Source organism: Ovis canadensis, chromosome 2 (assembly GCF_042477335.2).
Source record: "Ovis canadensis isolate MfBH-ARS-UI-01 breed Bighorn chromosome 2, ARS-UI_OviCan_v2, whole genome shotgun sequence".
Classification (NCBI taxonomy): domain Eukaryota; kingdom Metazoa; phylum Chordata; class Mammalia; order Artiodactyla; family Bovidae; genus Ovis; species Ovis canadensis.
The window spans coordinates 213,225,605-213,242,351 of NC_091246.1; the positions used below are offsets into that span (position 1 = coordinate 213,225,605).

Here is a 16,747-nt window from a genome sequence, read left to right on the forward strand (position 1 = left end):
GTAATAGAGTGTCAGCGGAAGTAATTGATTCCTCACACAGAGAGAATTCTCCTGCCTTTAGTGTCAATGGAGCTGAACCGGAGTCTTGGAGGGTGAGCGAGACATGTAAACAGTCCATGGCTGAGCTGTCAGGGCGAAGCCAGACACACCAGAGAGTGAGTGAGAGGGAAAACGGTGGAACAAATAATTGTTTTATTGGAAAGGAAAGGAGTAAATAATATTTCAGCCCAGGAATTGGCAGTTTGAAAGAGAGGGTTGAAAACTAGGAGCAGGAGGAATCCGTGATGTGGGTTTTAATGGTGGGGGGGGGGGTTCCATTGTCTCAAGGTAGGAGGTTTCGTCCCACCCCTCCCCTTCCACCCATTATCATCATTATTATCATTAAAATAATTACCGTAACAATTACAGTTGATGAGACCTCGGGTTTATAGAGCACCTTTCATCTAAAAGTTCAAAGTGATTTATCTGTGCGTCATCCCTTTGAGAGCGGCAGGAGGGTAGGAAAGTATTATTATTATTTTTTTTGGTCTTATCTGCTGGGAAAGCGAGGTCCAAGCAGATAGAGGATTTAGCCCTAGCCTCAGGGCAGGCTGCTGTTGGGGTACTGACTCTTCTTCTGGGCATCTCCATTGCCCTACTGCCCATAAAGGCCCTTATGCTTGTGTGGCCCCCACAGCTCATCCCTGACACTGATGTTCCCTCCCACGATGTGAGGGTCCCGCCAGCCACTGCAATGTGATGGCCGTCTCACCAGCCAGCCAACTGCTCCATGCACACAGCAAACAGCCTGCTCTGACTGTGGGATAAAGGTCCTTCAAGGTCTGACTCACACTGTTCCCATCCTGTGAGAAGACTTCCTGCAATCTGGTTCCCTTTCTTGTAGAAGCTGGTGTCCTTTCTAGCCATATTTCTTCCCGGTCTTACTGAGTCTTCAGCCAAGAGCACCCGTTATTCTGAACTTCATAGCTTCTACTCCCCCACAAATGGCAGCTGATTCTTTCAGGATAGAGGGAATGTGCTTCTGTGATGCAGAGAGGCAAGCGCTATAATGTGCCCTGAGTGGACAGGCCTGCTTTTGCTCCAGCAGCCACGGGGCCTTCAGGACACAGTTGTCGAAGAAAGCTATTACCCAGTGGTGGTTTGAGAGGTGGAAGTGGTCCCAGCTGACTGGCCACCGAACGCTCTATTCAGAATCTCCACCCGGCGTGGCAGCTGTCCCTTCCTGCCTGGACATTAGTGCAGGTCCCTCATGTCCACACCCCAGTGCTTTTTGCACAGTAGTGATGAGTTTGCCCCTGGAGCCAGGAAGAAGCTCTGAGCTCTGTAACCTGAAGCTCCGAGTAAATGAAATGCAAAGACAGCACTCTCACACCTGCCCGGCCACACCTCCTCCTCAGACTGTCCCCTGCTTGGATTTCCACATGGCACGTTTTTCAGGCAAGTTTTGTATTTTCTGACTTTTGTTATGGAGGCTGGAAGCCAGCAAAGGAAGACAGAAAAACCTTTGAGAACTCCCTTGATCCCTGGAAAAAACATAAAAGATTTTTTTGATGATGACAGATTCCCTGGAGCTTAGCTCACCTCGTTCCCAGCAGGCTCCCATTTTTCGGACAGATGGAAAGGTTATGATTCACTCTCACAATTAGACCCTCTGGGAGCCAGGGTGAGTGAGCACCCATCCCAGAGGGAACCATTCACTCGGCCAAGTTCAGGGATGCTGCCTGCACACCAGGCCCAGAAATGGTGTACTCTGATTTCCTCGCAGAGGGTTCCAGTAACCTTCTGCCCCTACCTATCAGCCCTGAGAGGCACAGAGACATCATCCCTATACCCAGTTATGAGATGAGGCAAGCTGAAGCATGTGTAATTGAGCCAGGCCAGCTTGAATAATTCAGGAAGTCTCTGGCCCTTGGGATTGGAAGGGGTTCACCTTCCCATCCAAGCCCCAGTCTGCTGGTGAATGGAGACGAACTGTGGGCAACTCTTACCTACTTTCTACTCTGGTATTATTATACAATGCCAGCATGGCGTCTTTTAAGCTGATGGCAGAGGATGAGGATTTTATAGACGCAAACAGAAACACTCAACAGTCATGCTGAAAACAGCCTGCCCCAAAACCTTAAACTTCACACTGGCACTGGTTGCCTCGAAAATCCTTCCTTACATAAACAAACAAGTCCTATCCAAGCCAGTCTCCAGGAACAGAGCAGATTTGTGGCCTTGGGGCCTGAGGAATGTGCTTGCTGGGAGTCGGTCAGTGGAGAGAGGGGTGCTAGGCCAGAGGGTCAGGGGAGAGACGCTGCGGGCTTTGTTGTGCGCCCTTGATCCTCTGAAAGTTCATCTGCAGTGAGACTTATCAGACACTGTCTGGAGCGGTCTCCTTCCTCACGTTGCAAGGCATTCTTGGCAGCCTGCTCTGCCAGAAACAATGAGGCCGGCGGGCCCTTTCCCTCATCCCGGGGCTTCTGCGGAAAAACAACCAGTAATTATAAATAGATGTTATTTGTAGTTTCCATTTTCTTGCCTTCAAGGTTTTTTGCAGTAATTCCTCCAGTTTCTTTTGGGTTGTTCTCTTTGTATACTTCCTTTGCTGGGTGGTCAGATTTCCTCCCTTCTGAAGAGCCCTGGTGACCTGGGCCCTGAGCAGATTGTGAAAAAGCTCAAAATATCAGAGATTTGGGGTGGGAAGAAATAAAGGAAGAAAATGAAAGTGCCAGCAACTGGTTTTAAAACGGCACTCGGCACCAAGGCAAATACCCAAACCGATGCAGTGTGTGAGTCCATGGGGTTAGAAAGCACATAATAAAGAAGTTAGATAAGACATAACAGGGATATGAAGTTAGACAACAACAGATAATAATAATAATGACAGCAGCAGTAACAACTAACATTTGTTTATTGAGCATGTACTATGTGCCTGGCCCTGTGCTGAGCTGTTGACATGTATTAACTCACCAAATCTGCGGGTTCAGTGTCTAGTTGTTCAAGATCCAGCACGTGTGAGGGGCAGTGGCGCTGGTTTTTGAACCCAGCCTGGCTGGCTGGTTCCAGAGCCTGGGCTGGGAAACGAGACTGAAAAGAATTCTCACCAGCTCAAGTGATGAAGCACTGTGGATGGGTTTGTACAGGAGGAGGGTGTTTAGAAACCGCCCTCTATAGCACGGAGGTTGGGTGGCATAGACAGTCCCTAAAGTTAGGACTTTTCATTTCATTGTCACCTGTTCAGTTTCCAGAGCATCACGTGTGTGTAACTCTTCTCTCCCCCAAGTCTGCCACACGGTTTTGTAGAACCCAAGTAATAATAAAAATAGCCAGTGCCTCTCAGGTGGTTTTTAAGGCATCTGGTGCTATACTGGGCCTGTGTAGACCTTTACGAACCTTTCAGCAATCCCACAAGGTGGGGAAATTATTATTTCCATTTTATAGATGAAAAAACTGAGACTTAGAGAAGATAAATGCCTGAAGTCATAACACTAGCATGTGCCAAAAACTAGCTGAATCTGTTCACAAAACAAGAGTATACATAGAGTATGCATTTCCCAGACTGTATCCACCCTTGTACACGGATATGTTTCTATGCAGTTGAATTTTTTTGTTGTTGTTGTTGTTGTCACAGACCCCATCCCTAGGAAAATGTGCACATACACACACTGAAAAAATTTCTGCATATGATTGTAGGGGTTCCCCAATCTACTAAAATGCATCTGTGGACCCTACTGGAAATTCACGGGCTTAAAAATGTATGCTCTTGCTGGTACTTAAGAGCGTGTAAGTACACAGGATACTGTTTTCTCACTCGGGCCATATGTTCACATATGGGTATATATGTGCTTATAAAAATACTTCACTTACAAAAATTAATACATTATCCCATCTGAACACTTAGAAGCTGGATTTCTACTGATGAGACTCAAAACCACGTATTCCAAATCTACTCCCTGCTTCTATGGGTGACTTGTCTATTAAATTTGGCATTGTTAAACAAAACAGCTAAATTAAAAGACTGAGATTCTGTGAAGTCTCTAACTGAGATGCAAAGGGTGCTTTGCACCTGCACCTTCTAATGTTGTAGTGCTCTGGCAATCTGGCATGCCCATTGCTCTCTGATCTTTCCTCAGCACAGAGGACAAAGGATGGAGGCAATGTCAGTGTGCCCTGGAGTGAGACTGCATGGGCCAAGCCTGCCTCTGACCTTTCCTCATCTTGAGACTTTGGGCAGGTCAGTTAGCCTCCCTTAGCTTCACCCTGTACATCTGTGAATGGACAGTTACCATTTCAGGGTCTGGTGTGTATTAAGTGAGGGTCAAAGGAAATAGTAAATAAATGGAGTGAGGATCTAGCCCATTAGGAATGCTCAGTAAGTGGGAGCTTTTCCCATTGATATGCCAGCTTCTTCTTAAATGTGTGTGTGGCACCAGTGAAAGGAAGAAATTCAAGGAAATGAAAAGACTTCTTAAAAAGCCCAACCTGACAGCTAGCTAATTTCTACAGAAAAGCTGAGTGTCCCAACTGAGCTGGAGACCAGGCGACCTGGCTTTGGACCTGAATTGACTGGAAACTTTAGCATCATGCAGACCTGCTCCACAGCCTCTTAGGATCTCAGGCAGCTTCTTTGTTGGGAAAGTTGTACATGACAGTGTTGTTTTTTCCTATTTTCCCTGCAGGTTTTAATGTAAGGATTAATAAGACAGTGTTTGTAGATGTCTTTGAGCTTCCTGGAAGAAAGGCACTCCAGGAGGTGATAGATTCTCTGGCCTGGATAATCTACTCATGAAATATGGAACTTTGAAAGTGTGAGAAAAATCTCAAATCACTTTGACAGCATTTTAATTATAGTTGATTTGTTTGCCGCTAATAGTGAAAATGCTGTCAGCATGATTTGAGATGTTTCTTCCACTCAAAATGTTATATTTCATGTTTTCAAGTCACAAGGCAACATTTTGGTTTCCAGATACAACCAGAATAGCTCAGTGAGTGCGTTGGCGCACAAAGGCAGAGTAGAAAACAGACCAACATATCCAACCCCTCGGAAAGCAGAGTTTATCCTTTTTAACATATAACATCAACCTTAGGTTCCCTGATTCATTTATTCACTCAACACAAAGATAGTGAGCCCTCCTATGTGCCAGGGCACCATGCAAATATCGGGTTGGCCCAAAAGTTCATTTGGGTTTTCCCATTCATATGAAAAACCCAAATGAACTTTTGGCCAACCCAGTATTATAAATTCATCTGTGAAAAGGTAAATTTCTCACCCTCATGGTCCTGGTTGTCTAGTGCAGGCCCTATATTCTAAACAAATACAGTATATTGACAAGACCTTTCCAGATTATGGTAACAGCCATAAAGGCGATGAGAGCAGGTGAGATAGAGAATAAGGGCATGCCAGCTGAAATGGGATGGTCAGGGCAGGCTTCTCCGAGGAGGTGACATTTGCACTCAAAAGAATGAGAGGGTACCGGCCAGAGCAAAAGCTAACAAAGAGTATTGCAGACAGTGCAAAGAGCAAGTGCAAAGGCCCACCGGCTGGAAAGAACTTTCCATGTACAAAGCATGATGGCTTAGACATTTCATGATGTAAGTAGCATGAGAGGAGGCACCACCTGGCTGGCAAAGGTTATGGCTTCAGGACTTGGGTACATAGGTGCTCAGCCATATAGACAAATCCCATAGAACGGGCACAGCATTCTTCCTTGAAGCAGCTGAGGACTCTGCCCACAACATAGAAATCCCCTCACAAGCAGTTCAATGCGGCATCCACAAAGGTAGACTCTGGATGAAGCCACACGTCATCCAGCCCTGGGAGAAGGGCCTCCACGTGGTGAATTTTCTAGCACAGACTTGGTCGGCTGACCCAGCCTTTGGTGGCCTGCTGGGCAGCATCATGCGTGGAGAGAGTTACAGAAAGTAAAAGTCTTTTCATGTTTGCCTAGTGATGAGAAGAAGAGATGAGACTGATGCTTTTTCATATCTTTCCTGTGGACCCTTAAAGTTAATTCCGCCGTCAACATTCCCACAGCCCAAATGTGGGTTTAGGGAGAGGAATTGAAGACTTTGAAGTTGAGAGAGAAAGTACAGAAAGCGTTCTCTAGACAAATGCTCTACATGCAGATGTCGGGATCTGTGAAAAGAAAAGTAAAATGGTACTTAGGGAAGCATTTTAGAGAGGAGGAGGAAAAAAAAGAACTGGCACAGAGATGGCTACTTCAGCTTAGGAAAGTAAATAAATAAATAAAATTTGAAAAGGTAGTGTTAAAGCTTTGAAAGGAATTTTTTCATTTGAGGGAGACTAGGAATAATGAAATGCAAACACAATAGTTACTATGTCTGTGAGCTGGTGTCTGTTTCCTTCCAGAAAATGGATAAGAGGGATGGCTTTTCAGGTTATCCTACTTGACTACCATTGGGGTGAGCTCTGAGTTTGCAGCCCAGATTCATTTACCCAACAAATGCTGGGTATTAGATGCCAGATGCAAAGTCATATTTATTCCAAGGCCACAACTTCCTAAGTCTCTGCTAGCTCTTCATAAAAAAAACCTGACATCACTGAAATTTCTAGAGAGATTTACTCCAGCTGTAGCAAATCCCTAATAATAAAAAATTTCCCCAAATGAGTCAGTCTCACCGGAGGTAAATGAGACATTCTGTGTGGAGTCAGCATGTCATTTGGAGTATGCCCTTTATACAAAAAGCCCAGCCAGAAGAGTTGGTGGTGAGCTGGAGCTGGTCCACAGGGCAGAACCCCAGACGCTGAAGGGAAGGGAATATTAGCTGCCAGATTGTAACTCTGGGTCGTTTTCCCCTCAAGTAAACCTGATAGGAAAATCCAGTTTTGCTAAGAAGTTCAAGTAAGGGCTGATTATTTGCTTCACAAAAGGATTTCCCAGAGGGTCCTTTAAATAACAGCCTCAGAGAGAAGCTGTATGATATGACTGATTTGTGTGAACCTTTTTCAAAAATGCCTCCCTTCACTAATGTGTATGTAGATATGTCAGGATGTATTTACAGCTAGCCAAAAGGATTTAGGTGATATATCTGTTGAGTAAATTGAGGCAAGTTTGCAGTTATGACATGTTTTGAGTACTGTTGCTTCATTGATGATTCTGTTAACCCCCTAAATGACCGCATGGGTGATTTGGTGACCGGATAAAACCCTCCGCTTCTAATGAACAAGCCAGGTGGATGTCAGGGCCTCTCTGTGTCCTTTATAGAAACTGGCAACACAACGACTGGATAGATGTGATGGTCTCTTTAAAATTGTTTTAAATTTTTAATTGAGTGTGGGCCATGTCCCTGGCACTATTCTAGGTGCTCCAACAAGCTATGTCTTATTTAGCTCTTACGGATGATGGTTGCCATCATGATGGTGGCATTTTTTGTCTGCAAAATTATAAGAGCTGGGTTATTTTTCTCAACTCTTCTACTTGGGAAAAAAATTCTTAATAGAAGGATCTTTATGTATTTTAAAGAAGTGAAGACTTATTATAAACAACTCAGATAATACAAAAGACGAAAGCAAAAAATTACAAATTATCCCCCATCAATATATTTCTGCTGCTGCTGCTAAGTCGCTTCAGTCGTGTCCGACTCTGTGCGACCCCGTAGACGGCAGCCCACCAGGCTCCACTGTCCCTGGGAGTCTCCAGGCAAGAACATGGAGTGGGTTGCCATTTCCTTCTCCAATGCATGAAAGTGAAAAGTGAAAGTGAAGTCGCTCAGTCGTGTCCGACTCTTCGAGACCCCATGGACTGTAGCCCATCAGGCTCCTCCATCCATGGGATTTTCCAGGCAAGAGTACTGGAGTGGGGTGCCATTGCCTTACCCCCCATCAATTTATTTCATCACAGTTAATGTTTTAGTCTACAGTCTTTCAGGCTTTTTCTGTGTGTATATGCAAGGAAATTTATATACTTACATATATTTTAAAGCATACTTTTAAAACAATCTGCTGTTTTTCAGCTTAATATACCATGGACATTTTTCCTTAAAGGCTAAAAAAATAAAAATAAAAAACCACCTATACCTACAGCATTTCCACTATAGCAATGGAGCTTTCCACTTATAAATGTCCCAAATTGATTTGCCCACCATTGTTGTCAGACATTTAGACACACGCTTTTTATAAACTAAGCATCTTTTCACTTTTCCCATACTTTTTAAAATATGTACACACACACAAAGATACATATACATCTTTGCACAATTGTCTGATTATTCTGCTAAGAAAAATTCCTAGCAGTGGGATTGCTGGATTAAAGAATATGTATATATTAACTTTTGTCACATTTTTGCCAAAATACCCTCCAGAATGTTTGAGCAGATGCACATTTCCCCTTAGACAGAGCCTCATTCACTGGCTCTCTCTCTTTGGGAGAATCACTTCTGCTCTATATGGCTCAGCCTCTCCCCCTCTGAAATGGGCTTGGAAACACAACAAATCCCTGTGAACACTTACGAAGTCCACACTCACTGCCAGTCCGTGTCCTAGACACTTTCTATAGATTATGTGGGTCCTTTAAATTTCAGAAAAACTGAAAGGAAGGTTTTAGTATCCCTATCGTGCTCTTATTTTTCCCATTTCTGAGGCTCAGAGAGGTTGAGTAACTTGCCTGAGAGTAACTCAGCTAGTAAGGCTGAGCTGGGTTCTGCCTCCCTCCGGAATGAGGTGGGGGTGGGGGTGCTTGCCCCTCCAGGCGAGCTGGGTCCGTCTGCTCAGTGGGTACAGTTGTGCTCCAGCATTGCGCACCCTGTGAAGGAAGGCATCGCCATTACTCAGCTGAGTGACCGTCCAGCGGTGCTTATCTTGGTGTGGAAATAACAAGGAGGGATTTTCCAGAAGGTCTGGGGGGATTTCCTTTGAGAAGAAACTGTATTTTCGCTTATGTTTTGGAACTGAGGAAGCACACTTTCAGTGTCAGCCTCATCTCCCACTCTGAAAGCACAGACCTAAACAGATTCCCCCACCCTCGCTGTCTTTCCCAATCTGTGGCCATCTCTCTGGAGCTCCTAGGGGAAAACCCTGCCATCTCCCTTCTCCAGACTCTAACCAACTTCTGTGAGTCTTTTGACTGTAGATGTCCAGCCCTCTGGGGTCTACAAATGAACTAAGCCTGGTCCACTCTATATACTCTCTTCGAAGGCCTATATATTTGGAAGTGGCTGAGCCATCTGAAGTATGGCTTCCGGGGTCTGCACGGAGGCCTCAGACCACTCCAGCTCAGACAGGCCACTTCTGCAGGCCTCCAGCCCCCGCAGACCCTGTGCGTGTTGTGTTAACAGCTTGATGCAAAATACATAAACAGGGTGGGAGAAGGAGATGGATGGCTTTCAGTAAATAATGGTACAGTGACCAGCAATTTGAGGGGGTTGGTAGGGAAGAAATTTTCCACATCAGCAGCTGTGACAGGGTGATCCCCAGTATCCCAGATGAAGACCACAGACTTGGGACAGTGAGGCTTGCCAGACCACATGCTGAAGCTGAAAGCGTGCATCTGTGCAGATAAGATGGCACAGTACCTGTGCAGTCCTGTGAACCTAGTCAAGGATGTCTCTGAGGCGTCTCCCCCTACCTGGACCAATTTGATTCTGTTTGAAATGAGCTCAGGTCTTCAGGGTAAGGAAGGCAGCTGGCTCAGCCTCTTGCTGAGACTAATAGTTATGTGCTCAGAGAAGCTGGGTCCCCTGGGATTCACCCCCTGCTTTTGGAGAAAGGTTTTTATTGCCTTATCTAATATGGTGCTGATTCCTTTTAAAAAAACGTGTTGTTGACCAGATAGACACTGCTGATGTGAACTTCTCAGAGTTATCTCAGGGAGGGAGATGGCCCACGACTGGGGAGTCTTTATTACTAACAGTTAAAGAAAAGAAGGGTTGACCCCTTCAGTTCAGGAGAGAACTGAAACTTGGGAAAGAGGCAAAAAAAAAAAAAAAAAAAAATCTCTCTGAAACAACCTCCGTGCGCCTAACTCAGTGCCCAGCACCTTCCTTACATTTTTTCCATTCCATCTCTGTCCCAGCCCCCTGAAGTGGATATCTTTATCCGCATCTTATAGATGAAGTAATTGATGCTCACAGGGGTTAAGTAACATGCAGAGACACAGAGCCAAGAAGAAAAGACTAAGATTCAGATGGATCATGATGAAAATAAAAATGGTGCTACTGAATGAAGAAAAAAAAAATGTTTGAGACATTTGATAGAATGATGCTACTGCTCTTATGTGAGCAAGAGATAAGGCCTTAAAGTTTAGCCATGCACAGAGGTGCTCTTTCTCTGTGGCTTTAGTAAAGCAACTTCCTATATCTGTGTTTGCCAGTCTCTACAAGTAAACCTAAGTGCCCTTTGTTTATCCATCCAAAACACCTTAATGTCTAGAAGTGGATGGAGAGCACCTGATCTGGAGGGAGACACTAGCCCATTTCATCTCCTAGCAGTGATCTTTTTTTTCATATGTGCCCCTTTATGCTGTCTGCACCCAGGTATGACTTCATTGAGATTCGAGATGGGGACAGCGAATCGGCAGATCTCTTGGGAAAGCACTGTGGAAACATCGCCCCACCCACCATCATCTCCTCGGGCTCCGTCCTCTACATCAAGTTCACCTCCGACTACGCCCGGCAGGGGGCAGGCTTCTCCCTGCGCTATGAGATCTTCAAGACAGGTCAGTGTGGTCGTGGGTGGGGAGAAGCAGGTACTCCGCCATCGCCAGCTGTGTCTGGCCGCAGTGCACTGTGTATCGGATTTGCCTAATAGTTTTGCGTTCATAGATGAAGCCCAGTGGGTTGACCTACGTGGTCAGGGTTCCAGTTTTATCCAGCCTGAGAGAGTTGATGGAGGAAAGAGTGTTCAAGGTGAGCCTGGAGACTCTAAGTTGAAAAGCCCATTTAAGTTTCCAGTCAGTTTAAGAGGACAGACTGCAGGGTTAGTGTTTGGCTGTTTGTGACAACAAAAGAGTAGGGATATCTATTATATAGAAAAACACATTTGGAAAAAAATCTGATGTGTATGTGTCTGTGTGTGTGTGTGTGTGTGTTTCACCACAGTAATCTTCATGGTGAAAGCAAAACTTGGTTGAACTTCCTCCAAATTACTTCATAATTTAAATACCCTTTCTTTAGAACCACATGGGGAGGAAGGACATAATCTTTTCAGTGTTTGGAGTCTCTAAAAATCTTACTGTGACCCCACCACCAATGGGATCATGCAGTAATTTTAGATCCAAATACGACTCCTAGAAATTCCCCCTGCTGATCCACTGTATCACGTCTATCCATTGAACCCCCACTTCCTAAGTGCTGAAGAAACTGACTCCCTGAAAAAGATAGCAGGAGAAGCAGAGAACTTTTAAGTTGTCTGCTTGCTTTTCATTAGGTCCCCCTTAGATTACTTTTAGACCCTGAGAATATGGGCTAATGCTTACTCTCCCTAGAGTCGAGACAACTTTGATTCACAAGACGCTAGTTCAGCATCTCCGCGGAAGCGCTCAGAGCAGGTATCCTTCCCTCCGATGTGTGAGCTCATTAACTTGAGGCTAAGTGAAGCCTGTCCTCCAGTTCTCCCCTCCCCCCTGCCCATCCCCCCACCTCGGGGGCTGCTGCCCCATCCAGGACTGTGTTTCCCTCTCCAGCAGCCCACGTTTTACAACTCGTGGGCAGAGTCTGCTGAAAGGGGAAGCTGTCAGCCCTGTCATCATGGAGCCCAAAGCCTGGCGCCTGTTGAGTTCAGTGCGAGGGGAACTATTCATATATATATATATATATTTTTTTTTTTCCACCAAACAATTCTTGAAAGGAAGTGGTAGCTGCTGAAAGCACTTTTTATATCCACTCTGTCTAAATATTTGCCCGATTTGTCTGCCTGAGAACAAGATCGTAGGATCCAGTAAAGGGATGGGGCTGAAGGAGCCGTGTGGAGCCAGAGTGGGAGCTGGACTGTCCCAGGGCACGAGTCCTGAGAAGGTCCGTCTGCCATGGGTGGTCCTGCTCCCGCGTACTTGATGTCATGGGGACTGACCATCCGTGTGTCGGGTGGCTCGGGACTGGCGCGAGACTTGCAGATACGCTTAGCCACATTCCGTTGAGTCCTCTGCGAGATTCAGATTAGTTAGTGCCCCCAGCAGCGATGGACTGCTCATTATACCATCATCTGCTGGGGAGCAGTGGGGAGATAGAAGAGAGAAGGAAGGAAATGGGTGTTGGTGCTCTTCTGCTGGGGGAGATAGCCCATAACAGGCACACAGTTGATGTTATTGAGTGACTATGTGTAAATAGATACCTAACTTAAAAGGTATAAACTATAATATGAGGCAGAGTATCAAGGTGTGAGTAACATGCTATGGACGCTTCCTAGGTGGCGCTAGTGGTCAGGAACCCGCCTGCCAATGCAGGAGACACAGGTTCCGTCCCTGGTGGGAAAGATCCCCTGGAGGAGGGCATAGCAACCCGCTCCAGTATTCTTGCCTGGAGAATCCCATGAACAGAGGAGCCTGGTGCGCTACAGTCCGTGGGGTCGTACAGAGTCACACACAACTGAAGTGACTTAGCACACATATATAGCATGCTATGGATTTATACTTAATGCACTGTGGTGACCTGAATGGGATGGCAGTCCAAAACAGAGGAGATATAGGTATATGTATGGCTGATTCATTTTGCTGTACAATAGAAACTAACACACATTGTAAAGCGACTATGCTCCAATAAAAATTAATTTCAAAGAAGAGCATGCTCTGGATATGAAAATGAGGAAGCCGTCTAGTGGCTTGGACAGCGGGGGATCTGGAGATTCCTTTAGATAGCTAGGTCCCCAGTGCTAAAGCGGCCACTCAGCCCTACTGGGTTGACCATGAAAGCTGCTCCAAGCAAAGGCTTCCAGAGAGCTGGCCACCGAAAGTCAGAACAAGAATGGGGAGGACCATTACAGCTCAAATCTGTTTCATACTTCCCAGCTTAGTATTTCACAAAGGACGGTACCACATCCTCCAGAAATCAACATAAAAACGTGAATGTTAGCTCTATGCCTGCCTGCCTGCTAAGTTATTCAGTTGGGTCCAATTCTTTGTGACCCTATGGACTATAGACCTCCAGGCTCCTCTGTCCATGGGATTCTCCAGGCAAGGATACTGGAGTGGGTTGCCATGCCCTCCTCCAGGAGATCTTCCTGATCCAGGGATCAAACCTGTTTTCTGCGTTACAGGCAGATTCTTTACCACAGAGCCACCAGGGAAGCCCCTGTTAGCTCTATCCATCATGCAAATTTGAAGGGTTGGTATTAAAAGACAAAATACACAGAGATCATCATAACTCAGCATTGCTGTTTTGAGGGTAGGCTGATGTAGGATTTTGAATGAAGCAGCAAGTCTGTGGACTGCCTAAAAACAAAAAAGGCAGCCAAGACGGGCATGGGGAATTGGGACAGTCTACTTTAAGAATGGGATTGCCTAGGAAGGAAGAAAGAGATTACTGCAACAACAGAAGATAACAGCTCTGCCAATAGCAATCATTCTTCTGGGGATTGTAAGAAAAGAAGGTGAGAGCCCAGCGGCCCCGGAGCCATTCACACGTGCTATCATGCCCATTGGAAAGAGCAACTTATCCTCAATAAGGCAGACAGAGGTGCAGGGGTGGGGGGCAGCTGTGCCAAACTCAAAACTGAGGAGTTTAGGAAGATGAGCGTTCTTCCAGGTCCCTCACCCAGATCTCCACTGTTGGAGCCCTGAGAGAAAATACACAAAGTTACGTCATCCACAGAACATGAAAGAAACGCATGAACATGCTGAAGAAATCCAAACAAACACAGTTGTGTTTGCTAGTCAGATTCATAAAGAGAGAGAAGGGAGAAGTATAAACACAGATACACAACTGTGCCGAGGACTCAGGAAGCCTTCGACCGCACATCACCCAGGCAGGGCTCTGCTGCTGTTATACCGACAGAAATAAACCCACGATTCGGTACAGAGGGGACCAAGGGGGAAGTTCACGTCTGCCCTGAATGAAGTGGTTTATGAAAGAGTCTACGTATGTCCACGTACAAAAGGGTTAAGCAAACAACTTGCTGACTTAAGTGATCCCAAATCACTAAATCATAAGCATAACAGAGAAAGGAATTTTAAAATAATTTAAAAAGTAACATTGGAAACGGAATCACTGGAAAACGTGGGTTTTTGTATGTTTGTTTCCTGATTGTCTTCTGACCAAAGTGCAAGATCAAGTTTTCTTTCCTGGGGCCCAGTGAAATTTTAGAAACTGAAATCTCACTTTATCCACAAACGGAGAAAACCTGGTGTACCCCCTACTCTTCTTCAATTGAAGAACTGGATTTACCTTTTGTGGTTAGACCTAGCTCAATTTTGGATAAATGCACCATGTTTTCAAGAGCCTTGTGCTTGCAGATTCTTCTTCTGCTTGCAGAGTTATTATACAATTTACAGTGAAAAACCACAGGATGGGCATTTTTCATACCAGAGTCCTTTGGTATGAAATCATTCACGGCAGCAAAATTCCCTAGCTACTATGGACAATCTTACCATTGCATGAACTTGAGTATCTATTGACTGAGCTATTTTCTTAATTTTTAATTCATTTAGCACATTGCGGAAAAGCATCTTGGTTTAGGTAGGTATCTGCAAGACTCAACTCTTGCCCCAGGGATAATCACCTTTCCTGAGATCTCTTCTCCACATTCGATATTCGGCTGCCTACTTTCTGACAATGATCATAGTCCAAACAGCAAGATGGCGCCATTATAAATGGATGAACGATTATAATGGACAAGCTTGATTTTTCTGCATAAAGAGGATAGAAGTGTTTTTCTTCCTCATTCAAAATAAGCCACGGGATTTGTTGATGTTATTCAGTCGCTAAGTCATGTCTGACTCTTTGCAACCTCAGGGACTGCAGCACACCAGGCTTCCCCGTCCTTCACAATCTCCCGAGGTTTGCTCAGATTCATGTTTGTTGAGTTGGTGATGCTGTCTAACCATGTCATCCTCTGCCTCTCCCTTCTCCTTTTGCCTTCAATCTTTCCCAGCATCAGGGTCTTTTCCAATGAGTTGGCTCTTCGCATCAGGTAGTCAAAGTATTGGAGCTTCAGCCATAGGATACACCCATGCTTTCCAAGTTGCTCAGTGGTAAAGAATCTGCCTGCCAATGCAGAAGACACAAGAGACGTGGGTTCGACCCCTAAGATCCCCAGGAGGTGAAAATGGCAACCCACTCTAGTATTCTTGTCTAGAAAATTCCATGGACAGAGGAGCCTGTTGGGCTAGTCCATGGGGTCGCAGAGTCTAACACGACTCAGAACACACACACACGTAGCCATATGTCAGAGATACGCACTGTTTTTTTCCTTTTTGCTTAAGGACTTCAAATTGAAAAGTTCTCTCCAGTCCATTACAGGACCACAGAACCTTGGATACTGTGGGTACTTTAAGATCTTATATTCTCCAGGCCTCCTGGGGCTTTCTAAGTGTCCTTTGTGTCCCTTATGGGTGACAGGGACCAAAGAAAGATTCCACTATAAATTCCCATGCCTATGGGGGGTGGGGATTCCCCTTGCCTTGGAGAGGAATGACAATAGGGCAAACTCTAGGAGGGATTTTCAGGAGGCCTTTCCTAGTTCTGGAAGTAACTTGTGAATAGAGTTAATTTCCTCTGGCTAAGTGGCCCAGCAGCCATAAATGCTAACCTTTTGAAAATTCCTCTCGGCCCCCTGAAAGCCTGCCAGCTGGCTTGGCCTTCCTAAACTGCCTCATCCTGAACCACTGAGGAGGCCCTCAGAAGCTGGGGTCCTGATGGTAAACAAAGCTGGGAATACCGTGGTAAACAAACTGGGGGAGAGGTCATCTCAGCTGCTGCCTCCTGGCCTTGCTGCCCCCTGGACCAGCTTGCCTCTGAATGATGGAGTGCAGAGCTTCTAGAATGCCACATTAGAGAGCCTCAGAAGAATCCTGAAAAGATTAACTCTCACCCAGGTGTCCTGGGTTCCCACCCTGCCAAGGCACAGTGCTGGCTGGAAGAGCAGAGGTGATGGACAGGTGGGTAGGGATTTTGGAACTTCCTGTCTGATGCTAAAGAAAGTTCCCCTCCCCCTTCCCCCAATTATTTGCATGGCACCTTTTCCAAGTCAGACGTTTGCCGCTTTCCAGAAAGCCGTTATCAATAAAAAAAACTCGCAGAGGGGCTGCAGCAGGAGCCACGGATAAAGACATCGCTGCGGGCTAGGATCAGCGTATTGACATCACACAGTTATATTTCAGTGGGATCCCCAGAGGACACTTCCTGCCAGTAAACACCTGGTTTACCTAGTATTTCTCTGTTTTTTTTCTTCATGCTTAGAGTGCCTGTTGTTCTCCTCGTAAATCCTGCTCCCTTTTTAAATTTTAAAATCAGAACATAATGAAATCAATTCTAATTGTGCAGTGTTTACATTCATCACGGTAATTTGCAAAACTTCTGGCTCCGAGCAGCTCCCTGGGCCCTGCTCCTGTCCTGGGACTGTCCCAGGCCCGCCCTGGCAAGTGGTGGCCCCATGAGGGCCCTTTTAATGTGACTCCACCTAGAGGCATTAGGGCAGAGGGGAGCTGTAATCCTTTTACGAGCTCCCATTGAGGTCCAAGCCGAATGTGTGTGGCATTTAAGAAGACGCCTCCATCAGTCCTGAGAAAGCAGACACAAGAGCTTGGGGGAGAAACAAGGCCATCCCCACCACAAAAGAGCCAAAAGCCGTCCAAATGCCAATGCATTGCCACAT

The 16,747-nt window shown here is 45.7% G+C and overlaps 1 protein-coding gene across 6 annotated transcripts in view; it reads left to right on the plus strand.

Annotated features, from left to right (window-relative positions):
• NRP2 (neuropilin 2) overlaps nt 1–16,747 on the plus strand; it is a 122,060-nt gene that overhangs the window by 24,467 nt on the left and 80,846 nt on the right. For all 6 annotated transcript variants that reach the window (XM_069578094.1, XM_069578093.1, XM_069578089.1 and 3 more), the window contains exon 3: nt 10,477–10,658. In XM_069578094.1, coding sequence (XP_069434195.1) covers nt 10,477–10,658 — 182 coding nt within the window. The remainder of the gene's footprint in view (nt 1–10,476; nt 10,659–16,747) is intronic.